A 27,171-nucleotide genomic window follows, 5' to 3' on the forward strand; every position below is an offset into this window, starting at 1 on the left:
TGAACCTGAACACACCCGACCCAATTATGTACCCATGCCCAAATGGTTCTTCATTAAAATTGAACCTGACCCAATTATGTAACCAAACCCGTTTTGTACCTGAATCAATTATACACCCGAACCCAAACTAACTCATACCCGACTCGACTATATATCTGAATCGACCCGCAGCAGAACCCACTTCATTCCTGATCCATCTGAAAGTTTCTAATTGGTAAATATTATATATTCAATTAAACATATAAAGATGTAGATAAACTTAAAATTAATATTATTGCATTTTAGTAATCTAAACTTTAATTTATTTTTGCATGTACTTCCTATTGCCCTTTTGTTGTTAAAATTGTAATATTGAAATGAATCGTAGAATAATACTGGAGAACTCATTAAATTTGACACATTTTGAATATGATATATTATTATTATTTTTTTCAACTTAAAATGCTTGGTTGGCATGAATATATTCTTTCCATATTCAGATTTTGACATTGTTTATAATGGTTATTAAACTTCAATTTTGTTAGCATATAATTTTCTTAATAAACAGTTGATTCCATTAAATTTTCATATTTTTTTATTGGTGAGTAATTTGGTCTAGAGCACTGATCATGTCAAGACTGAACTGAAATCCCAACCCATTAAGACCTGAACCGTCAACACCAAAACCCATTAACCTATATGGGTCTACATTTTTCAGCCATATGTAGACCCAGACCCAAACCCTATATGAATCAAAACGGGTCTGCTAAAGACTGACCCGATGTACACTTGAACCCTTTAACCCATATGGGTCCACAATTTTTGGTTGTACCCGAAGCCGAATGAGATTGTGTCGGGTTTGGGTCTTACTTTTAAACCAGATTCAGAATTGGGTCTGATCTCCCTTGGGCAGGACAAGCGTGGAAACTCACGAGAATCCGAATGTATAATTGCACCCAAAATATTGAACATTAATAAAAAAGCACTAAAAAACCCTTGGAGTTTACTAAAGTTAAGTTTGCTGATAAATGTGGCATGAAATTATCATTTTACCCTCAACTTAAAAAAGATGAAAAGAGTTTTTAAGGGTTAACTAGTAAATTAACTCTCTTAACTCATCGGAGGTTAGTGATAACTTAGGTTAAATGGATGGAAGTTTGTTTATGATTAACGATGGAAAAATTTATGTATTTAAATTTTTTTCAAAACTTAGATGCATTTTTTTATTAATGCCCAAACATTAGGTGGGTTTTTGAAAATTTTCCCTGAATCCCTCGGATTCGGGTTTGATGTGGGATAACATCCGACCCGTTCACATGCCTAGATCCAGGGGTTCAGTCAGTCATATCTTTTGTTGGCAAAGCAACCATGAAAAGTCAAATTTATTGAGAAGAAGATACGCTCCCCCGTCCCCTCCTAAATCTAAGCGAGGTTATGGCCTATGGGTGATTACGATTTAGGACAACCCTTCACTCACCGCGGGTTGGGTTGGCTGAGCGTTCCTTTCTTTGCTCGCTCCCCTTATCCATAATATCCTTCACTCTCTGCCCACCTCCTGTGAGACTCTCTCTCTCTCTCTCTCTCTCTGGAATGAAGCGATCATGGCGTGCTTTCTACAACAATTCATGCGCCTTCCAGACACCCACTCCATTCAGTTCAGAACATATCACCACCACCACCACCACCATTCACACTGTAAGTGACTGCCACTCTACTTTTGGATGAGGCTTGCTTGGTTTTGCTTTGGGTGTAAGTTCAGGTTGAGGTTGGGTTTAGTTGTTTCAGTTCAGGGTTCATCTCCAGGGAAGCCAAGTCTTGCATTGGTGCTTTTTGTTGCTTTTGATGGGTAATTGGAGGATAGGTTGCTGTTTTTATGCCTAGATGGATGATGGGTTTCCTTTCTTTTATCATGTCCTTTTCTTCTTCTTCATATGGTTCAGAGTTTATAACCCAAATTTTGAATTTCGGCAATTCCTACCCACTGTGGTTTGTTTCTGTTTTTTTTAAAAATTATTTAGGGGCATTTCTTCTTATTTTCCCCCTCTGCTTTTCCATTTGAAAATTGCGGGTTTGGTAGCGGAATTAACACCGCAGGCATTGCGGTCTATTTGCATAAGTGAACCAAAATTGACGGTGTCGCTGCCCTCAAACATCAGTTCTGCATTAAAGGTTTCATGAGTGAAAATTAACTGTGAAAAAGCTATACTTTGATGTTCTTTGAGGCCCAAATATTACATGAATGAACCTAGTGCTGACTGTGTTTAGTTGTCCACGGTCCGCTACCTTAATTTGTGCTAAAGGACTTTGACCACTTTGGTGATTTTAAAAGCAACAAGTTATCCTAGCCAAAATACAAAGCAACAATAGTCATAATGGGATGTTAGACATCCCATTATCATTGGTTCTTTTGTTTAGTCCTTTTCTTTTGTGGCTGTGCAAATGATACAGCAAAAATGTTGAAGCTTAGAGTTGAGCACAGACTAAATGCATTGACCGCAGATACATGTACTCACATCATGTGGGTAAAAGTTGGCAGCCAAGGTAGTCCTTGATTCTCTGTAGATCCAAGGGTAGCTATGCTTAATAATTCATATCAGGGAGGCTATTATTTTTAACTATCCATACATATGGGACGCTCTTAAATTCTTCACAAAAGAAGGGTTATATGATACAGTGATATGCACATATCAATTCAGCTTGAATTATTGCCCATCATGGGTACTATGAAATTGGTCTCAGGCACACCCTTTTTAAAATTTAACGATTTGGAACTTAAAAATGTTCTATAACAGTTGGCATAGGAACTGATGCCACCGGCAACGTGAGTGAATTTCTTCCATAGGTGAGACCTTATAGTGATGCTTTTGTGTGATGAAAATTTTAGGTTCTTTATTCCATAGTGCTTACATATTTGTTGTAGTGTGACATGATGTGAAAGCATCATGTGAATTTCTGAAAACTAACTTGTTCAATTCATACAGCTTGTGGTTACTATTTCAGTTTATGTAAGATTGCTCTTTTAGTAATTGATTAAAAGAAAAGAAAAGATCAGGTTTACTATTTTGAAGTATTAAATTTTCATGTATGGTTTCTTGGATTCTATAATTAAAACCCACCATTTTAAAGCCAGTATAATCCACTGTCTATAGCTCAAAACCGGCACAAGCTTGTGTTTGAGGTGAATGTAACATGGTTTTAGGCATTCAAGTGTTCATACCTTGCAATTGTGAGAAAATGTAAAAGTGATTTCTCCTCCCTCTTTCATTGCATGTAGCAAAGAGTTACTCTTGAATTGGATATATGTTGCCTTTTAGATTGGATGTTCTTTCCCATTTTAAAGACCTTATAAAGATGCTTTTGTGTGATGAAAATTTTATGTTATTTATTCCATAGTTCGTACATATTTGTTGTAGTGTGACATGAGGTGAGAGCATTATGTGAATTTCTAAAAACTAACTTGTTCAATTGATACAGCTTGTGATTACTATTTCAGTTCATGTAAGATTGCTCTTTTAGTAGTTGATTGAAGAAAAAGAAAAGAAGACCAGGTTTACTATTTTGAGGCATTAAATTTTCATGTATGGTTTCTTGGATTCTACCATTAAACCCACCCATTTTAAAGCCAGTATAATCCACTGTCCATAGCACAAAACCATACAAGTATGTGTTTGAGGTGAATGTATGTGAAATGGTTTTAGGCCCTTAAGTGTTCATACTTTGCAATTGTGAGAAAATGTAAAGTGCTTTCCCCCTCCTATTTCATTGCATGGAGCAAAGAGTTACTCTTGAATTGGATGTATGTTGACCAAATAGTTTGTTAAGATGTACATGTATGTATATATATATATATGTATGTATGTATTGTCATACATATATATTTGTTTCATATATATATATATATTCATATATATATGTATATATATTATTTATAATAATGTAATAGGTAAATATCCTCTAGGGGTATTTTTGTCATTTTACTCATGTAATAGGGACTGTTCATTAGGTAATATATATATATATATATACATACATCTTAACATAGTTTTCCTTCCTTTCAAAATAGCCTAATGCTGTAAAACGACAATAAACGTTATAATGTGCTTAATGGCATTTTAATGTTTAAGTAGCATTAGTAATGCTTTGAGGTACTAAACTCTGCTTCAGCTTTTTAAATGCTTTAGCAAATCTGTGATGGCATTTTTCAAACTAAAAAGACCGTTTTGAAGGTATTTCAAGCACGTTAGTGTTTTTTTTCAATGGAGCTTTGGCATACCGTCTGTTCCTCTCTTCTTTCCTTTCCTCTGCCTGTTTGTTCTTTTTGAGACCCTGTATACTAAAGTCTGTTTATTCTCTCTGTCTCTTCATGCATTTATTTTGAAACCCGTGCCACTAAACTGCCACCCTCTCTCTCTCTCTGGAGCTTATGCCATTCCCAGTTTGCATTCTATTTCCTTGTTCATTATCAATTATGGTTCTATTATCCATTTTGTGGGTTTCAATATTTTCTCATTTTTAACATGTTAGTAATAGAGATAGAAATGATTCTTTAGAATTTGTTCCTTTATGCAACTGATACATTTCATCAACAGTTCATCACTGTGTGAAGTGAAAATTATTTCCTCTTTTTCTCGGTTTAGCTACCAGTAAGACTGTTTGACCTAGAATAATTTCTTTGACGTGCACATGTACATTAAAATTCAATTTCCAGAAACAGGTTTGGCTTTTTATTATCCCAACACATGAGTACTAGAAGAATAGTTATTTGACTATAATAAAAGGTTTATTTTATTGAAATGTTCACTTCCAGTGAAAAGTAGAGAGGCTGTCTGTTTCCGAGGACAGTGTGTGTCATCCTCCACAGCGGCTGTGGTTGATGTTGAGAAGCTGCAGATTCCATCTTTGGATGCTCACTCAACTTCATTACAGACCATTGGATCATTGTCATATATTGGAGCTGTTGGTTCTCCGGGGAAGGTTGGTAACATGAGCACCCTTTAGTAAAGACTGTAGGATATTTTTGTTTCTTTACAAACAAATAGGTCTTACCCAAAAGAAAATTGTTTTTGTTTGAAATGAATAAAAAAGTGAACTGAACCTGAAATTGATTGAATAAATTCCCCAAGATTTGTAACTCTCAAACATGAACGTGTGCATCACACTGCTTGGATATTTCTTAAAGAGGCCTTACAGTTGGACAAATTAAAGTTTTTTCTGTTGCTTCGGAAGATCAACAACAACAACAACAACAACTACGCCTTCATCCCAAAACAATTGGGGTTAGCGATATGAACCAAAAAAGAAATTCATTTTGGGTCTTCCACATGAATCCTTTTCCTCCAATCATTTTTATCCAATGCCATGTCCTCGGTGAGTTTCAAAGCATTCATATCCTTTCCTATCATCTCCATCCAAGTCTTCCTAGGCCTACCCTGACCTCTTTTAACTAATATATTTTCCCATTTCTCCAACCTTCTAACTGGAGCATCATTAGGCCTTCGCCGAATATGTCCAAACCACCGTAAACGATTCTCTCGCATCTTATTTTCAATGGGTGCAACACCTACCTTCTTACATATCTCCTCGTTCCGAATCTTATCTTTTATTGTATTTCCACACATCCATCTAAGCATCCGCATCTCAGCTACACTCATTTTTTGAATATGATGTCTCTTGGCAGCCCAACATTCCGTACCATATAGTAAAGCGGGTCTAATAGTCGTCCTATAAAACTTTCCCTTCAACCGCAATGGCATTTTACGATCGCACAGCACTCCAGTTGCACTTTTCCATTTCATCCACCCAACCTTTATCCTATGATTTACATCTCCATCAATTTCTCCATACTTTTGAATGATGGATCCCAAATATTTGAAATAATCATTCACCGGTATTTCTTGCTCACCAAGCTTCACTACACTCCCATCACTACTTCGTTGCTTACTAAACCGACATTCCATATATTCAGTCTTACTCTTACTCAACTTAAAACCTCTAGCTTCCAATGTCTGTCTCCATAATTCTAACTTAGCATTAACCCCAACTCTAGACTCATCAATCAAAACAATATCATCAGCAAACAACATACACCACAGAACATTTTCTTAAATTGATCTCGTAAGCTCATCCATCACTATCGCAAATAGGAAAGGGCTTAAAGCAGATTCTTGATGTAACCCAACCGTTATCGGAAAATTGGTTGTCACTCCTCCACAAGTGCAGACATTGGTTACTACTCCTTCATACATATCTTTAATTATACTAATGTACTTGAGAGAAACACCTTTCTTCATCATTGTCCACCAGAGAACGTCCCTAGGTACTCTATCGTATGCCTTCTCTAAATCAATAAAAACCATATGCAAATCTTTGTTCCTCTCTCTATATCTTTCAATAAGTTGTCTAAGAAGATGTATAGCTTCCATAGTTGATCTTCCAGGCATAAAACCAAATTGATTCTCCGATATCATGACAAATTGATTCGGAAGATCCAGGCTGTTATATTGAAAAGTTGCTTACACACATGCATTTATGACTTTGTAGAGCATGTTTATGCATGTATTTAATTCATATTAGCTTCTGTTTTGCAGATGGATTTTCAGGAAACCTTGACTGCTGAAACATTACTCAGGAGCGAAGAAGCAGTAATAGCAGCAGCTGCTGCTGAGGCTGTTGCTCTTGCTAAAGCTGCTGTGGAGGTTGCCAAAGATGCTGCCTCAATGGTTGGGAAATTTCCGTCTACAAAATCAAGTAAACCTGGACATGTTCTCTCAGACTTTGAAATTCTTAGGATCGAGATGGACAGGCTAACTGAACTGGCACAAGTTGGCAATGCAGATATTCCAGCTTCAGATGAAACAACATCTGAAAGGCAGGAAATGGCCCTGAATTTTTCTGATGATTTGCATAATTCAGACTTACAGGAAAAAATATTGCAAAAGTCCGACACACCTCTAAAGAATATTGCAGTGAGATCAGGACGGCAAACTGAAAGATTGGCTCGGAGAGCTAAGGCAGCAGAAAAGGCTGCTCCTAACATCATTTCTGTGAAGTCTGGGTCTCTGGGAAAGAAAAAGCGCTCTTCTTTACAAGATATTGATTATTCTGATCCACTGCGTTACTTGAGGGCCACTGCAAACTCTGCAAAACTTCTCACTACTACTGAGGAGCTGGAGTTGTCGGAAGGAATACAGGTAAAAGGTTTATTGATTATGTATTCAGAGAAGAGAAAAAGGAACAAATAATTTTTTTTTGTCCAATTATTTGTTGTTTTCTAAGTTCAAGATGTCAAATTGCTTCTCCTCATTCCACACTAAACCAGGATAATGATGATTGTTTATAGCTCAGTGTTGAAAAATAATTAGTCTTCTGGATCGTCCAGAAGACTATCATAAACTTTTGACTGGACATCCATTCTATATCAGTAATTGTCTGACTGTTATTGCCCTTTTTTGCACCACAGGATCTATTAAAATTGGAGAGGCTTAAGGAGGAGCTTGAAGAGCAGTATGGGCAGGAGCCCACGTTTGCTCAGTGGGCTGCTGCAGCTGGGCGTGATCAGAAGACTCTGAGGCATCGCCTAAATTATGGGATATTGTGTAAGGATAAAATGATTAAAAGCAATATACGGCTAGTGATATCAATTGCAAAAAATTATCAAGGAGTTGGGATGAATCTCCAGGATCTAGTTCAGGTACCTTATCATATTCTATCATGAATGGGGTCTTCTTGGAAATCTAGGTTGCAAAAAATGGTGTCATTTCATGCTTTCTATTTTGCAGGAAGGGTGTCGTGGGCTGGTACGTGGTGCAGAAAAATTTGATGCTTCCAAAGGTTTCAAGTTTTCAACCTATGCACACTGGTGGATTAAGCAGGCTGTTCGGAAATCTCTGTCCGTTCAGTCTCGAACTATTCGTTTGCCTGTAAGTCTATCCACTTCCCAGCACTTGTTTACCACCATCAATATTTTTGAAAATAATGTCCTATGTAGTCGAATATCAGATTATCATAGATAGGAACTTTTACAAATTAAATTCTGGTTATCCGTATTAGTATTTTAACCTAGACAAAAATTGATCAGTTTCATGCGTCTGAAAGAACAATGTCCTCAAGGTTCCGTTCTTCCTTATATAATTATATAACAAACCCAGTTTCATGTGTTTTATTAGCTTGTATTAGATTTTAGGTGATGGATTATTTACTCCATGGGAAGCTGTATTGTTCTAAATCAAGTACTTAATTTATTTTTTCTTCCTTTCTTGTGTCTCATTCTTTTTGGTTATGCAGAATTGTTGCTCAGTCATATGTATTGCAACAAAAGGAATCTTTACACTTGTTCTTGTGCATAGTTGGTCTACATTTTCTGCTGGAGTTACAATCAATGTACCTCATTGCTGCTGTACATGAACACTAATTTAGAACCTTGTCTTTATCTTCATTGTTGCCAGGTTTGGCTAGGTACGCGGGTGATCCAATCATCTGCTAATAAGTAGGGTCCTCTAAAGGACTGCTATCATTGCCCCTCATCTTAGCATTGATGATTTCTGCAATATCTACTATATTATCATATGATCAACCTAATCTAACAATTATTTATGAAGTCAATTTCATTTGAGATAACACATGGCCTCTTGGGGATTAAGCAACCTCAATACCTAAAAAATACCTTAGAAAACTATGGTTAGACATATCCAAAATTTCTTCTAGAATATGTTTAATGTTGTCAATACCCTTCTTATCACTTCTCGTGATAATAATATCATCAACATATAATAATAAGATGATTATACCTGGTCATGCATTCTTAACAAAGAGAGTAGTGTCGAAACAACAACAACAACAACAACAACAACAACAACAACAACAACAACAACAACAACGCCTTCATCCCAAAACAATTGGGGTCCTACCAGGCTTTAAGAGAGTAGTGTCGGTATAACAAAAAACAAATCCAACATCAATCATTACAGTACTAAAACGATCCTACCAGGCTTTAAGTGTTTGTTTAAGATCATAAAAGGTTTTCTGAGTTTAAGAACTTTTTCTTTTTCTATATTAAACCTGAACAGAGGATTCATGTAAACTTCTTCATTAAGGTCACCATTAAGAAATGCATTTTTTTTACATCTAATTGATATATGGGCCACTGTTTAATAGAAGCTATGGCAATCAGGGTCTTAACACTAGTCATCCTAGCCACTGGAGCAAAAGTTTCTTCATAATTAATCCCATATTCTTGTGAGTACCCTTTTGCAACCAACTTCGCCTTATATCTTTCTAGAGATTTATCATTCTTAGTTTTCACTTCAAAGTTTAAATACCCATCTTCAACCTAAAGGTAAAGAAGCAACTTCCCATATGTTGGCTGGCTCTACGAAGGGCATCTAACTCTATTGTTGTAGCATTTATCCATTAAGGGTGGTCCTTAGTTTTAGTATAATGTAATGGTTCATAGTAGGCATGGATGGCCATTAAGCAAGCCTTATAGTTTTGGGGGAAAGGATTCATAGGATACAAACCTATTAGGTGGTTTGGAAGTTCGTTGGGATTTTCTAAGATTAGGTTCTTCTATTAGTATTAGATTCTTCTATAGGTTGATCATCTATAGTTTAATCTTGTAAATATTTTTCTAATACACAAGGTTGATCCTCACTTTCATGCCAGGTATAAACACGAAGTTCATGAGAAGTTTTATCATTAAGAAAAGAATCATTATAGGTACACCGTTTGGGACATCATTATTAAGACATTCATCATTATCAAAATTCTCATCATAATCATTCGAGCTAGATATCTCATCACCTCTCTTGGGTAAGAGATCAAATAAAAAAGAGTAGTCTACTTCCTCAGGTTTATCTTTATCAAATCCGTTTTCTTCTTCTAGAAAAGTCACATTTCAGCTATGTAACATGGACTCTTCTAACAAGTGGATGTGGGTGTGACACTTGGAGACAACTTCGTTTGTGTCAGGTGAAGTCAACCACACTGCGGTCCATTTATGTCCAAAAGTAGATTCAGTTAACCCTAACCAAGTTCAGTTTTATATATGTTATATATATAAATACATAAATGCACACATACACGTGTATATATATATATATATATATCCGCACCAGTTGTGGTGTTATTTTTTATTGATAAGGAATAGCAATTGTACATTGTTAAATTGATTTATTGCATGAATTTATGCATGATGAGTTGATGATATGATAATTGTTTTTATTTCATTAGTGTTAACTTAAAGTTGTTAAAAATTATATATATATATATCCTCCCCACACCTCTGCACCCATGTTCTTAAAGTACCACACCGCACCTATGTGACATAGCATTTTAGGAAATATACAATTTATCATTTCTCAAATCATAGCATCTATATCCTTTTTGGTTTTAACCATAATCGATAAATACACATTCAATAGCTTTTGGAGAAAGTTTGTCATTTCCTTGGAAAAGAACAAAAAACTTACATCCAAAATTCTTAATCTTTTGAAACTGGAGGTTATATTGGATAATTTTTTGAAAGGTGAAATATTTTTCAAGGAAGAAGAAGGGTTTCTATTTATTAAATAAACATCAATAAGCGCAACTTTGGCCAAAAAATTCATAGAACCATTTTTTGAAATGAGTAGGATTCTAGTTTCAATAATTTACCTATATTTTCTTTCCACAAGACCATTTTACTATGAGGTTTTTGGGAAGATCTTTGATATAAAATCTAATTTTATTTTAAGTAATTTTGAAATTCATTTGACATGTACTCTCTTCCCGAATTGGGATGAAGCATGATAATGTTGGTTTGAAATTGATTTTGAACAAGCATGTGAAATTCTTTAAAATGTGAAGACATCTGATATAAACCTAATGAAGTAAATCCACACATATCTAGTAAAGTCGTCAATAAAAATAACATAATAAGAATAACGTCCTTTAGATATGATGGGAGCGGGTCCCCACAACTGAGTGCACCAATTAAAATGACTTTTTTGAAATAAAAGTTCTATTTGCAAATGGCGACAATTTCATTTTTCCAATAGTGCAATTCTTGCATGTATTTTTTTTTTCATTGCAATTTTTTTCAAAAATGAAAAAAGATACAACTTTGATGAACTTGGATGTCCAAATCTTTTGTGTCAAGTTATAATATCTTTATCTTGGGCATAATTACCAAAACATTTATATGGTAGAGACAAAAAATTCATGTAATGGAGATCTCCTCTCCTATGGCCTTACCCAATTATCTTCTTTGACTGGAGATCCTGCACAGAGCAATCCTTAGATGAAAGGAGATTTCACATCTATGGTCGAAAATTTATGAAAATAAATTTAAATTCAGTTTGAGAATAATTCTAAATTTAGGAACAAATTTTTTTTGAATCTTTTAACATTATTGCAAATTTCTAATTCCTTCAACTTTTAAAAAGGTTCCATAGGTGGTTGAAACTTGAAAAACAAGAAGAGTAAGAGTTGGTGCATTTTTCAGATAGTAGAGATGCATTAGTTGTCATGTGAAAAGAGACATCTGAGTCAAGTATCAAAGAAGACATACCCGGAGGAGCGGGGTATGAAACTGTGACACTGGTTGTTGATGTTGTTGAGGTGCTTAACATAAAAAAAATGTTGAAGAGCCTTCACCAATTAAGCGATGGATAGATCTTTAAGGTCACCTCTTTTCTTGTTTGCATCATCACTCACTTTGGTGGATTTTTCCAACAGAAGCCACCTTATTTAGCTTTGGGAAATTCAGTTTGATGTGCCCCATTTTGTTGCAAAACGACAAATGACTTTCTTCGATCCTCCATAGTTTGTCCTCCTAAAGTGCGGAGGCTTGTAAGTCTTTATGTTGTTTTTCGATCTTGACACAATGTGCGCCTCGTTTCCCTCTTTAGTTATGCTAAGGAGTGTGATAAATCCCGCTGTTCGGGAGCGTAAAAATTTTTGTCCGCACTGGCGTGGAGCGCAGGTGACACACTTGGATGCACCAGTTCGAGACCGAACTGGCGTAGTTGCTGCAGGGGACGCGCTTCTGAACGCTGCCCCTGGGCACTGGAGGAAACCCCTCATGCACTATGGTTGCAGGGGGACGAGCACGCTAAAGGGGCCTTCGGCAGAGAGGCCTGTGGCGCACGCTGTGGGCAGCGCTCGTTGCTGAGGAGGCTCTCCGTTGAGGACCCTACGGATTGTGCTGAAGGCGCGTGCGATGATGAGGATGACGCCGCGCGGCGTGAGGCCCGTGTGCGAGGTGCGATGCGCGCTGATGGCGTGCATGATGCTGAGGAGGAAGGCGCACGACGGAAGAAAGGCGCGTACGGTTCGAGGGGTGCGATGTGCGCTGAAGGAACGACGAGAGCCTTGTGCGAGGGAGGCTCTCTGCCTGCGCCAGGGAGGTTCTTCGCACGATGTGTGTGCGGAGAGTGATGTCGGTGCAAAAGACGAGCGCGGTCGGGGCCTGTGCAAGAGAGGGGTCCTGTGCACGGTGCACTGCTTGCGCGCGCAAGGACTGTGCTGATGATAGGTTGGAGCGTCGCACAACTGAGGTCTACGCGACATCTTGCGATGTTGCAGGGGAGCTACGGAGGTAGGCAGGCGCACGACGCCGTGGCCTGCTGCTGCCGAAGCTGTAGAAGAAAGATCCGGGGTCGAGATCCACGCGAACATCTGCCGGCTAAGGAAAGATCCACGTCCCTTGGCTACTCACTGCGCGAGTCCACGAAGTCCGGGGTCGAGAGCCACATGACCACCGACCAGCCGAAGGAAGAGCCACGTCCTTCTGCTACTCACAGCGTGAGTCCGGCCCAGGGCTTGCGTCTGCTGGAGCTTGAAGGAATAAGGAAGAGAGGAAGCAAGCACTGAATGCAAACACAATTACAATATTCGATAAAAGAGAATACAACAAAAGGAGGCATATAAGCCTTTACAAAAATGGGCTCCCATGGCTGGGGCGCCCAAATAAAAAAGGGAGAGCCCCCAACGGCTCTCTGAGACAGACTGGACCCCTGCACATCCTGTAGGGGTCAGTACACTGGCGCCCAGGCTTGGGCGCACACTTGCCAAAACTGCGCCCTGCGGCGCGCCTGCTGCAGGGGATGTGCTGACGCCGAAAGCGACCCCTGCAGCACGCCTTCCACACGGGGGTGCTCTGCAAAACCTGCTGCATGGCCACCTGCACACGTAAGCCCTTCCTTCAATGCACGACTTGGAGACCATGCGTGTTGCTGGTGCGGTCCACCTTGTGGGAGCGTATCAAGTGTTTCCTCGTGGCAAATCTTTGCTAAAGCCACATTTAGAGGTGGCGAAGAAGATCAATGAAGAAGAAAAGCCCAGACTTGTTCAAACTCAAAGTGAAGACCATGAAGAAATTGAAAAAAAGTGTTCTCCATCTAAGTTCTATAGTGGGTCTTTCCCACTTGGGCTCAAGGAGTGCAAGCTCATCCCACAAGGGGGAGATAGCACTATAGTAATCCTACACACTCATGCCCCCTTGCTTTGTAGAACGAACCTTCTCTTGTAGAAAATATAGGCATGCAAGGTCCTTTTTGGTATACATCCCCTTCAAGAAAATCCATGCTTCACTTGCCTTCTTTAATTTGGTAAGATTAGCACAATCTTTCTATTCCACATTGTTCATGAACCACGCTAAAATCTTAGCATGTTCATTTTTCCAATCTTTCATCTTGGTTTGATACTCTTTAATTGCCTTCTCTCTTTCCTCTCCATTGATGGCCTTGATTTGATCTCCTTCTGTGTTGGTGAGCTTGAGTTAGGGTTCAGGAGTGGTTCCACTCACATAATCCCATATTTTTTTCCCTTTAAAATGGTTCTCCACTCTCACACACACACACGCACACACACACACACACACACACTATATATATATATATATATATATATATATATATATATATATATATATATATATAAAACCAATAAGTTGACATTAAATCTGTTGGAGATGAGCGCCTTCCTTACCTGCTTCGGTGGCCTGGGAATTAGAAGTCTGTGTCCCTTGAATATTGCTCTTTTAATGAAATGGTGGTGGCTGCTTTTCAAGGAAAGCAAGTTGTGGTTCTTGCTCCTAAGGCATAAATATAGAGTCAAGGGCTTGCCCAACAACTGGATAATTTCCTTTAGCTGGCTTAACGGTTTTAGTATTGGGAGAGGCTGGACTAAAATTTTAGAGGGTTTTTAGGGATAGCATCGACCTCTAGTGCCATGATAGTGGAGGGACTAAGTTTTGGTCAGACATTTGGGTCAACGAACAACTGTTGGTGTTTTGCGACTATCTATTATATTACCAGCTCAAAAGATGCCAATGTGGCTGACATCTTTTTGAGAAATAGAATGTGGGTCCTCACCTGGAGCAGGACTCTTATGTTGATTGAGATATGGAAAGGGGAAGGCCTCTTTGAAAAATTTGGCAGGCTGTTCATTATTAAGGGAAGAGGATGATATATATTCGACATGTGATAGGAAAAGAGTCTTTTTGGTGAGTTCCTGCTGTTGCTCGCTTACTGAACCTATAGCCTTGCCTTTCTCAGAGAAATGGTTATGGGGTGGAGGCTCAAATCTAAGGGAAATTGTTTTCCTGTGGCTGGTCATCTTTGATAAGGCCTCCAGTTCAATTTAAATAAGAGGGTTCTTTTCCTTGGCAAGTCAATGCTGTGGATGTTATTCCAATTCTTTGAGGTTCCAGTAATCAATATATTTGCAATCCATTTTCATATCTTATCCATCCTACTTTGCACTGAGGAGAAGTGGTCGAATTTGAACTTGAATTGTGGAATTTGAACTTGAATTTGCTTGCCTGGGGGTGTCCAATCTTAGACACATGAATGTTTCCTTCAATTTTGTACCTTGACTTTTATGCTAGAGTTGTTTTCTTGCCGATTCTACATTTATTTAATGAAAGTTTTACTTTCCCTTTGAAAGAAGGATCAACGATCTAAAAAGTAGTTAGCCACAAAGTAAAATTCACAAAATCATAAAGTGCTTATTCGGTTTCTTTAGCAGATAAGAAAAAAAAAGAAAAAAAACAGGAGATGAGTTAGGAACTTGAAAAACAGGGATTGGGTTGCGCCATACATATGAAACTGTATACAATAATCATTTGTTTGACAAATCAAATACTCTGATCTACTCCAGTGATGAAGATTAACCATTAAGTAATAAATATCAAAGTCATTAATAGTAGAGATACGGCCCTTTCAATATGGCTAGTATATAAGGGGACAGGATACAGGGATAAAAATGGAGTATCCATGTGCCAGAGTCGGCCACCAATTGTGTCAAATAATATTTGAATGGAGTATCACTCTTGAGTGTCTATGTTGCAAAATGTGCATAATATTTTCTACCTTCATGCAATGCTCTGAGATTTTTTTTTTCAATTCTTTCCATTCTCTTCTTCCTGTTTTGCTTCTTCCTCCTTTTTGCCTCCCTCCTTTTCTTCTTCCATGTCCCTTGTCTTTTTCCTCCTTTCTTTCCTGCTTTTTTTGCTTCCTCCTTCCTTCATCTCTTTCAACCTTTCTTCATTCATTCCTTGTCTGTTCTTTCTTTTTTCTTATTTCTTCCTTTGATCCTTCATGCTTCCTTCTCCCATCCATTCTTTTTTCTTCTTTTTTTCTCCCATCCTTTTTTCTTTTCTTCCTTTTCCCTTTCTTCTTTCCTTCATTTTCTCCAAGTTCTTTTCCTCACCATTAAAGAATGACCAAAGCCCTGATCCCAAGTCGACCTTTCAGGTTTTTTTCTGTTTTTGCTAGAGTACATGTCTGAAAAAACAATCAATAGATACTCCTTTTGAAAAAATCCCCACAATATCCTATCAAGAACTCCATGATAACAATAGTTATTATTATTATTATTTTTTTTTACTTCCACAAATTTCACCATTTGTGGATGATTTCAGAGTATGAATCTATTTTTAATAATTCAATATATCTATTAGTTTAAAAATTTTAAAACACCTTTTTTGAGTTTTTTGATCCAAAAAATTGCAAAAGCACCTAAAGTTTTCAAAAATCTTCCATTTAATTTATGTTTTGAACCAAATAAAAGATATTTTATATTTGGTAGGATTTTTTAAAATTTAGAAAATTATTAGACTTTTTGGTCCATCAAAGAGGGCTTTTAGAAAGTTAAATGTTAAAAATTGATTCTTGTTTTTCTTTTCTTTATAATATTGTTAAATACTATGTCACATGGGTAAAGGTATGGGTACGACACGGCAATTTCAAAAAATGTGGGTACGGGGACATGACTATATATATATATTAAATATCACATAAATTCAAAATAAATGCTATATCTAAAATATGTATTATATACTGAAAATATAAAGTTATAAACTGAAAATATAATTATAAATTATAAATTGAATACAAACTTGTATGTACGGAGCATAAAATGGTGTGTCCAGGTGTCGATCGACATGGGTACGGAGTGTGACATAGTTAAAATATGTGATCTTTTTGTGTTGTCAATATTTTTGAGATATGATGTTATTTACCTTTTAAATAAATTTTTTATTTTAATGTGACCATATCATGGTATTTTTCAAAATATCAGTGATATTTGTGGCAATTGTTTAGTGGCAGAACTGCCTCCTTACAATGCTAACTTTACAGTGATAGTTACATGCTTTTTAGCTAGTATATGCATTATGTAGCAAAAGTTTTGGGAACAATGAGCTTATTATGCTTCTGTTCTTCCTTTAACTGCATGGGTTGTTCATCATGGTAGGCTTTTCCAATTTTTGCTGAAGGTTTCCATTTTCTAAAGGAAACTTGGAAGACTTTAAGGGCACGTTTGGAAGTGGGAAAGATGTTGATACAAAGTGGAAAATCTGTACGGTTTTTCTGACCCTTCCAAACGAGAGAAAATTTCTCTTTGAGAGAGTTTTTCTAAAAAGCCTCCAGGGGGGTGGAGGAATGTTTACAAGCAAATTTTGTGGGCCCTCTCTCCCTCTCTCGTTTTTCTCCTCTGTTTGAGACTCTCCCTTTTAGTATCTCACAATCATCCCCACCATCCCCACCATCCACCACCACCCACCATCTCACCATCACCATCACCACCCACCATCTTGTTAGAAAGTGGGCGAAAATGAATAACAAGAATGCTTAATGCATTCACAAGGTCTAACAATGGACAAATACGAACCCACGATGGGGAATGAAGAAATAGTCCACTAAGGGACAACACAAGAAGCCTTCAAAGAGGCAAAACATAAAAATAAATACTCTTTATTGAATTTGGGCTTAAAAAGCCATGAACTACAAGAGAGGGGGAACCCCTTATATATACAAAAAGGAGAGCAAGTGGAAAGCCATTGGGGGCTCCCACATATGGTCATTGAAGCCCCCAACGGTCATATTTATGACCGTTGGGGGTCCAACGACTACATGTGGGACCCTCAATGCTTTGATAAATGAGATATTACAAAAAGAAAAAAGAAAAATTAAATAAAGAAAAATAACTTATTTAAAGAAAATAGTTGTTTCTAAAACAACTATGTGGAATGACTAAAATACTCCTATCGGGTATTTCACACACACACACACACACACACACACATATATATATATATATATATATATATATATATATATATATATATATATATATGTGAGTACATATATTTTAACACCCCCCTCAAACTTTATGGGGAGATGACCGAAAGTTTGCGAAGTAGGAAAATAAGACGGAGAGCTTTAGTGAAGAAATCCCAGTCTTCAAAGAAAAACTCCATCTTTATGGTATTTCAGAAAATTTGTGCAACTCGAAGTCCTCAAAAAAGCCTTTATTGGTGATCATCCTCAAGTCTCTTCATTGGTTATCTCTATAACGAGGGTATCACATCTTGAAGATCCTGCATAGAAAGAACAAACCAAAGGAAGACTCAAAGTATACAAGAAAAAAAATATTCTAACCCAAGAATTACAACAATAATATATTGAAAAGCAAGAGTGGTTTAGATAAGATAGTAACAAATTTTCAAATCATTAGATAAAAGGCAGCATTCCTTAAGGATGACAGTAAATCATGATTATCTTATTTTAAAGGACATGATTCACTAAGATGAAGTAAACATATTACTTTCTCAAAAAAAGTGTCTATTAAGAGACATTTCAAACAAATCCCATAAAAAGGATATCTAAATGGAAGATCATAATAGGATAATTAAAAACTACTTAAGCATTTCAATACTATGTGAAAAAGTCTTCAAAAAAAATTTATAATGTCTTTAAAGAGACAATGCATGCGAAGTGCACCAACTTCCACAAATCGTTTTGCATAAAAGCCCAATAAATACTCAAAGGAATTTATCAATACTTGGAAGTAAGAAGTGTGTGCACAAAAAAACACGGAGAACACTTACAAGTGCACGAAGACACACAAAATTGAAATTCCACTAGAGGGGGGGTGAATAGTGAAATACGATGCAGATCGATAAAATAAAAAATAAGGCAATAAGGCACAACACAATAAACACAGGATTTATACTGGTTCGGCCGAGTTACTGACCTACACCCAGTCCCCAAGTAAAACACTTGAGCCTTCCACTATAAAATCCGTGTTACGAGATAAATAGTACAACACCCTCTTCCTCAGAGGTCTACTTCTCTCAATAGAGAAGGGAAACACCCTCTTCCTGAGAGGTCTACTTCTCTCAACAGAGAAGGGAAACACTCTCTTCCTCAGAGGTCTACTTCTCTCAACAGATAAGAGAAAACACCCTCTTTCACAGAGGTTTACTTCTCTCAACAGATAAGGGAAACACCCTCTTTCACAGAGGTCTACTTCTCTCAACAGAAAAGGGATACAACAGAAATCAGAAAGTTACAACACTTTCCTATAGAACCTTCAGAATGATATGCAGAGTATGAATGCACGTATGAAGATTCTCAGAATGATCTTTTTCTTTTCTTACACACTCTTGTATTTTTCTGAGAGCTTTTCTTGACTTTTTCTCTTTCTTTTTCTCTTTCTTTTTCGAAGCTCTTTTCTCAGAGTGTCGAGCAGGAATTTTTCTCGTTGAAAGCTTGCTTGTCTTTTCACATTGTTGTGTTTGTATATATATAGTCTTTAGAAAACTAGTCGTTGTCTTTTTGAAATGATTGTCCTTTTGGGATATGAGAAGTCAGGTTATTTCAAAAACAACTTAGTGTGAAAAAGATAAGTGTACTATATTGCTTTTTCAAATAGTCTTCTTTTCATACAAAGTATTTTTGGAGTACACTATTCGTTGGTGTATTTTAAATGAGTTATTTTTTGTATTAGGTCTTTTCTCATAATAAATGTTCTGTAGTATTTTTGAACGTTGAAGTGTAGTTTATCATGTAGTTTTGTCTTTACTCAATTTAATGGTTTGTAGTACATTGAACGTTGAAATATGTTCTATCATGTAATTTTGTCTTTACTCAATTTAATGAATATTAGTATATTAATATTTTTCTTACAAGTCGTCACTTATAATAAATGTATGTAAGTGTGATAAATGTTTGTTGAGTACTTTATTTATAAATGGTCATTTCTTAAAAGCTTTTTGGAATAGCATTTAATGTTTACAGAAGGAATGATGACTTTAAGTAAGTCGACATTCTTGAGTGTGGGTTTTATTTATAAATAAATAGTCATTTCTCAAATGCTTTTTGAGGTGGCATTTAATGCTTAAAGAAATAAATGGTCATTTCTTATTTTAATAAAATAATATTTATTTTCTCAAATCGTCAATTCTAAAATGAATGGTTGTGAAGTACACTAAATGCTTGAGTAATACTTATATTACAAATAGTCATTTTTCAAATAAATGCTTGTGTATTATCTTTTCATAATTTGTCTTTTCTTACATAAATGTTTATGTATTATGAACCAAAATTTCTTACGTAAAAATTTGTGTATTATGAACTAATGCATTTTGTCTTTTCTTACATAAATGCTTATGTATTATGAACCAAAATTTCTTACGTAAATGTTTGTGTATTATGAATTAATTCATTTTGGCTTTTCTTTCATATTTGAAATCATTAGCTTTTATATCTTTTCAAGTTGTCTTTTTCATAAATGCATGTTAGAAGGTACAATTAATGCTTTTGAAATCATGAGCTATTATATCTTGTCAAAATGACTTTTTTATAAATGCTTGTAAGAAAGTACAATTAATGCTTTTGAAATCATGAGCTATTATATCTTGTCAAAATGTCTTTTTCATAAATGCTTGTAGGAAGTACAATGATTTGTTTCAAAAAGGTGTTTTTATAATGCTACAATATACATAATGTATCCTTTTATGAAAGCTTAACTTTTTGTAAATAAATGACTTGTATGATTTCAAAGCATATAGTCTAATATGAAATATGCATGCTTCTGAAGGTTCTGTTACATATGACTCTAAAGAAGAAAAAAATCTTCATCTTGAGGTAGCCGATCTTCTTGGATAATCTTTATGAATGTATGGCCCATCAAACTTTTTCTTCAAATAGTATGATTGCATCAAATAATTGCACTTGATCAAGTTGTCTTCACTCTTCTTAAGTGAAATAACCTTGCATCAAATACTCGTTAAATACATAGCACATCATATCCAGTCATAATATAACATATTCAGTTTCACATATGAAAGCATATCATATTTATCATATCTCATGAAAGCATATCATGTATTTATCATGTATCATATATATGCATCATGAAAGCATATCATATTTATCATGTATCATCAAAACATAGTTTTTCAACAAAAATATGAGATTTGTATTAAAATCAAGTAAAACTCTTTTAGAAACGTTTCATGTATTAGAAATATCTTTAAAAAGACAATGTTCACACAAGAACTAATTGCTCCAAAGGAATGTGTATAAGAGCACACAAAAGAAAGCATGTTTAACACACAAATCAATAATAGGGAGACATTTCATCAACAAAAGATGAGTTGATGATTTCTCACACATCATAGAGAGAAGAAAGTTTATGCCAACAAATGTCATGTGTGAACTTGCAAGAACATGATTTAATTAAGTATAATAAAGACATTCACCCAAGAGTAAAAAATGAATGTTATTTGAATAGAGAACCTTACATATTGAGGAATTTCTCACTCAAATATTTGCAAATACAAAAAGCTCACTAGGTGGCCGAAAGGCGAAAACCATAAACATTTAATATGCAAAGTACCTGAAATCCCTATAGGGTAAACGCCAAAATGTAAAGTTGATTTTCAAATATGCATATCAATGATATGATCCTTTTATCAATAAATATTTTTCTTTGCAAGTAGTAAGGATTAAGGAAAAACTCATTTAGAGGGAAATCCCATATGATATATTTAGATAAAAAACAAATTAAGAATGAAATTTTGTAAATTTTAACAATAGTTCATCCACTACAAGCAACCGCCTCATTAGTTTTTCAAAACCCATAAATCAAGTGTATAAGGTATTAGAACAAGAACATAAATATAATGTCACCAAAGGGCCAAAGACACACACAAAGGTGTGTAAACAACTCTTGTCTACATATAATAATACTTGAAATGAGTGTATCAGTGACTAAAACAAGAGTACAAATGCCAACATAGACTAAAAAATCACACATAAAAATGTGAATAAACAACTCTTGTCTACATATAATGACACTCTAAATCAAGTATGTTCAGCTACTAGAACAAGATTACAAAGCCGTGTGACAATACATCTCTTGTCTACATAAAATGACACTTAGAATGAGTATATCAACGACTAGAATAAGGACACAAAAGCCAACCATGGGTTAACATCACACACAATGGCGTGAAACAACAAGCCTTGTCTACATATAATGATGCTCAAAACAAGTGTGTTCAACTACTAGATCAAGAGAACAAAGCCAACAATGGGCTAACAACACACATGAATGTGTGAACAATATTTCTTGTCTACATATGATAACACTTAGATAAAAGGCATAAGAGGAGAAGACACTTGAGGCAAGAAAGCTTGTAATGAAAAACATTTAACAGGAAGGATATCAATTTATCAATAAATCTTGAAACACTATGGTTTTAAACCTTAGACATCCATCACAGGTATACATAATTAAGAGCATGCATAATAAAATCAATGGCAAAAAACAAACGAGTGACAGACTCATAATCAGAGATCACATAATATATCATTTAAAGTCAATTACAAGTTGATAATCTAAAAGGACATAACTTGAGGTGCACATAACTCACCCCAACAAGCATCTCTTTAAAAACAAGGTCAAAAGGTGATGCATTAAATAACAATCTGTGATGGTCAATATAAATGCCATAAAAAGGCAATAAATACTTAGGGAAATTATTTTCCAAATAGGTGATTTTATAAAGAGGGCCGATCAAATCAAAGATCCAATATTGGTAGATAATCAATCACAACAATATGCCTTATGACAACAATTTTGTATAAATGCGAATCATGCTTAACATGATTAATTCTTCAAAAATGAAGACATTTATACCAAAAAGTCTTATTATCCAACAAACACAACATGAAATATTAAGCAAATAATGCATATGAAGTTTCTATACCATGTAAGAAGAGGAAGTTCACAAAAGATCTCTCTTAATGAACACAATGGTTCATACAACACTCTCAAATACTCAAAAGGTGCACACACAAAAGAGAGAAAATATATCTTATTAAAGTGGGATAGAGCCCACACAAGAAGTTTTTAGAAGAACCTTTCATAACACAATTTTTACCAATCACGAATATTTGAAAGATAATTTATATAGAGGCTATGAAATTATACCAATCATAATACAATCTATTTTGACACATTTTTAGAGAACATTGAGTTATAAAAGGTTTGCCACAATTATTACCTTTTATAACCAATCATAATTTATAAAATGTATTCAAGATATCCAAAAATCAAACTAGAGATGAACAAAAATCTAGGATCATTCTCAAGCATTATCAATCTAAGACTTAGTTTTGTATTATGAAAAAACATCTTAAAGTTATCAATTGTAATGAAATATAAAGAATACTCATTACAAAAGATAACACAAGAGAGTTTAACCGAAGCATAGATAAAAGAAACCATATGAGAGACCAAATGCATACATTCTCATAGAGAGATCAAAAGCACTCATGTAAAAATTTAAAGTCACGTCTCATACAAAAGACATGCTTCCAATCAAGTTTAAGTATATATGCAAGTTTAAGCATGTATATATTCTATGAAATAAGACATCATTATCAAATTTTTAAGATAAGAATATGATTGACGAACCATCTAGAATTAATAATTCATGATTATATATATATATATATATATTAAAAAAGCTTCCAGATTTAAACATGATATATATATATATATTTTATTTCCTTAAAACAAGTTCAACGAAGATTAAAATACTAAAAATTTAAAAAAGAACATACATTTTGTTTTTTATTTTAATCATACATAATATATATATACATATATATGATTATATATATATATACAATGATAAAGAAAAACAAGTGTTTTTCTCATGCGTAATGCATGGGCTAAAAAATGTAAAAAATACATGTCAAGTAACTCTAAGGAGAAGAGAGAGAATACAATACAACAATGTTGCTCAAGTCCTTCTTTCCAACCAAATCCTCTTGTAGCCGATAGAGACGTGATAAAAACACTCTTTTGACAAGTGATGAAGCACACCTAGCCAAGAAGGAAACACTCCTTGCAAGAACGAGGTGATAACACACCTTTGCAAATGAAGCACGAAAATTGAGGCAGAAGCTTTTCAAGATTTAAGAATTCTGTGGCTCTGATACCATGTTAGAAAGTGGACGAAAATGAATAACAAGAATGCTTAATGCATTCACAAGGTCCAACAATGGACAAATACGAACCCACGATGGGGAATGAAGAAATAGTCCACTAAGGGACAACACAAGAAGCCTTCAAAGAGGCAAAACATAAAAATAAATACTCTTTATTGAATTGGGGCTTAAAAAGCCATGAACTACAAGAGAGGGGGAACCCCTTATATATACAAAAAGGAGAGCAAGTGAAAAGCCATTGGGGGCTCCCACATATGGTCGTTGGAGCCCCCAACGGTCATATTTATGACCGTTGGGGGTCCAACGACTACATGTGGGACCCCCAATGCTTTGATAAATGAGATATTACAAAAAGAAAAAGAAAAATTAAATAAAGAAAAATAACTTATTTAAAGAAAATAGTACGATGTGGAATGACTAAAATACCCCTATCGGGTATTTCACATATATATATATTTATAAGTATATATATATATATATATATGTGAGTACATATATTTTAACACATCTTACCATCATTACCACCATCTGACCATCATCACCACCACCGACCATCTCACCATCACCACTACCATCCATCTCTAATTGTTGGAAGACGAGAAAGAGAAGGGAAGGAGGAGGAGAAGACAAGGAGAAAGGAGAGGGGTCATTTTTATTTTATTTTCTCATGCACACAAACAAATGAAAATTTTTCATTTAGAAAAATTCTCATATCAAAACTTCTCATAGGAAAAATTTTCTTTTGCTATGAGAAGTTTTCTTGTAATCTCCTTTCAATGAATGTTTTCATTTATTTTCATTTTTACTTTTTTGTTGTCTTATGATAAAAAGTAAAGGTCATAGTCATTGTTTTATTTTTAATTTAATTCAATTAGTCAAGATTTGAGATCATTTTCTCCTATTAAGAAACTCCTTTTTTATTGCATTATCGAAGCTTAAATGTTCAAACATGTGAAAGTCATTGGAGGTTTGTTAAGATCCTCTCTCTCTCTCCACTCCCATGGTAATAAAATCCTTTCGCTAATATTTTTTTGTCGAAGATAATTTGTTCTTATATTCATAATTTATTTGGAAAAGGTGAATTTCCTAAGAGTTCTCTTTTAAATCAATTATGTTCTATTTTTTATACGAAATGTTTGATCAGTTCTTAAAAAACATCATTTATTCAATTCACAAATCCACTTATAAAATGTTTAAAGGTATCCATCAAAGTAGTATGCTTAATTTCTTCCAGTTTCTTGTGGAGCAGAAATTGCATGCTCGTCACTTGAGGCCATGCTGAAACATCAATGCTTGTGATTGTTAACCTGTGGGATATGGGAATAAAGAACGTGGTTCTGTCAAAGATGTTGAAAAATTTTTAACATTAAAAATTGTTCGAAATTGAGGTCAATTTGATCAAGGTGAAGTTTTAGACAATGAAGAATTGTGATCTTAATCTGGTGGGTATGCTTCTAAACAAATTCTTTTTTTCATTATTGTGCAACAATTGTAACTTCCTGTGTAAAGGAAACTTTATGTTCAATAAATTTTCGTCACTGAGAATATGGCAAGTTTTTATCAAACACTGTTAGAGCTTTCGTTTAGTTATATTTTTGCATCACCAAGCAATTGTCAAAGTCCCCAAGCTTATGACAGCCTATATGACAGCATTCCAAAATACCCATCACCATCACCCGTATGTACCAGTGCCAACACTGGTATACTGCACAATTTGAAACACCCTTGTTGCATAGGGACATTCATGATCACTTACATCACGTCTATGCTTTGTTAAGAAAGTCTGGTTAGTATGACATGATTATATGACCATGGACCTCTGAGATTGAATTACATCAAAAGCCCATTCTCAAGTGTAGATAGCAAGGTCATACAATTGAAGATCTATATAAAAAAATCAACTCCTACAATGAAGTGTTCAAATAATATTATTAACACAACAATTAGCATTAATCGTAATCCCTTAATCGGTGATGGTTTCAATCTCGACTGCCTGCTTCTTACTGGTGTTTCTCTCTATTTGCTTTCCTCGTCATTTCTGCAGTTTGGTTTCTTCTGGGTTCTTTGATTTTATGTTGGCTGCCCCCAAGTCTTAGCATTGAATTATCCAGTGAAACCTTGTATTTGTCGAAGCTGCTCGTGTTCCATTTGCTTCCATCCTTTGTTTTTGCACCTCCCTTCTCTCTCCTTTGCTTTTCCTTTTCCCTATGCATCTGCTGTTGCAATCAACCACTTAAGGTCAATGGCTCCTGCTTTTAATGCCATCTCTCTCTCTCTCTCTCTCTCTCTGTTAAGCCTGCTGTGAAGTGTAAGGATTGGTACTTGAGAGAATGACCCGGCTAGCATATCTTTCCCTGTATGAGGAGAGATGTCCACTTCAAAAGCCTGAAGCAGGACATGGGATGAGTAGATCTTTGTCCATACTTAAAAATTATATTCTCATGTTCCCTGCATTTTGTGCTTTTCTGTGATCCTTGCATTAGATTCTTGGCTTGTGCCTACAAACATCTTTTAGTTTTCTTTTTTTCACAATGTATTATTTGTTTTGATAACATGTTACAGTTTCACATGGTTGAAGCAACTTATCGGGTAAGGGAGGCAAGAAAACAACTGTACAGTGAGAATGGCAGACATCCTGACAATGAAGAAGTTGCTGAGGCAGCAGGGTTGTCAATGAAGAGGCTTACTGCAGTCATGCTAACACCAAAGGCTCCTAGATCCCTGGATCAAAAAATTGGGATTAATCAGAATCTTAAACCTTCGGTCTGGTTTCTAATCTGCTTACAATGAAATCCTTTTTCTTCTTTTGTGGTAGATGTGTAGCCTAAATTATGCCATTTCTTATCAGCTTAGTTCCTTTTTCAGGATGTGATTTCCAATCCAGATGCGGAGACATCAGAGGAATTGTTGATCAAGCAATTTATGAAGCAGGACCTTGAGAAAGTTCTTGACAGCCTTACACCAAGGGAGAAAAAGGTGATAAGATGGAGATTTGGGCTTGAAGATGGGAGAATGAAAACTTTGCAAGAGATTGGAGAGCTGATGGGTGTAAGTAGAGAGAGAATTAGGCAGATCGAGTCGTGCGCATTTAGAAAGTTGAAGAATAAGCGAAGAACCGCGCATCTGAAGCAGTATTTAATTTCTTAGTTATAAATACGCAGAATCTGTGCTGGTGCAATGTAAGCTTAGAGAGCCTTGTTTTTCTACTTTCCTTTTGCCATAACTGCAATTGTATTCCTTTGCTTCACCCTCTCCGCTTTCTGCCTTTGTAATTTATTCATGAAAATTGTTGTATAGAGTCCAGAATTCTTTTTGGCGGTTGACCATTTGAGAATCAATCGTCAAATGATCCCTAATGCTTTTTGAAATATGCGTTATACATATTCTTTTTTCTGAGCATAAA

General features: G+C 35.4%; 1 protein-coding gene across 2 annotated transcripts; it reads left to right on the top strand.

Annotated features, from left to right (window-relative positions):
• Positions 1-1,459: 1,459 nt before the first annotated feature.
• Positions 1,460-27,171, top strand: LOC149813432 (RNA polymerase sigma factor sigB-like). 2 transcript variants are annotated; one of them, XM_089991854.1, is made up of 8 exons: positions 1,465-1,674; positions 4,787-4,953; positions 6,567-6,726; positions 6,814-7,169; positions 7,439-7,669; positions 7,758-7,898; positions 26,331-26,531; positions 26,634-27,171. In XM_089991854.1, the coding sequence occupies exons 1-8, from the start codon at positions 1,581-1,583 to the stop codon at positions 26,913-26,915; spliced, it is 1,632 nt and encodes a 543-aa protein (XP_089847980.1). In that variant the 5' UTR covers positions 1,465-1,580; the 3' UTR covers positions 26,916-27,171. The 2 variants fall into 2 exon arrangements, with proteins under 2 accessions (XP_089847979.1, XP_089847980.1); XM_089991853.1 differs by having other exon boundaries at positions 1,460-1,674; positions 6,567-7,169.

This window comes from Nuphar pumila, chromosome 16 (assembly GCF_984573655.1).
Source record: "Nuphar pumila chromosome 16, dmNupPumi1.hap1.1, whole genome shotgun sequence".
NCBI classification, from domain to species: Eukaryota; Viridiplantae; Streptophyta; class Magnoliopsida; order Nymphaeales; family Nymphaeaceae; genus Nuphar; species Nuphar pumila.

What these genes read in the sequence shown, in the direction of transcription:
- LOC149813432 (XM_089991853.1), top strand. Translation starts at nt 1,581, where the DNA reads ATGGCGTGCTTTCTACAACAATTCATGCGCCTTCCAGACACCCACTCC. An exon ending in CTCGAACTATTCGTTTGCCT is followed by an intron (nt 7,899 to 26,330) that starts GTAAGTCTATCC and finishes AACATGTTACAG; the next exon opens with TTTCACATGGTTGAAGCAAC. An exon ending in ATCAGAATCTTAAACCTTCG is followed by an intron (nt 26,532 to 26,633) that starts GTCTGGTTTCTA and finishes TTCCTTTTTCAG; the next exon opens with GATGTGATTTCCAATCCAGA.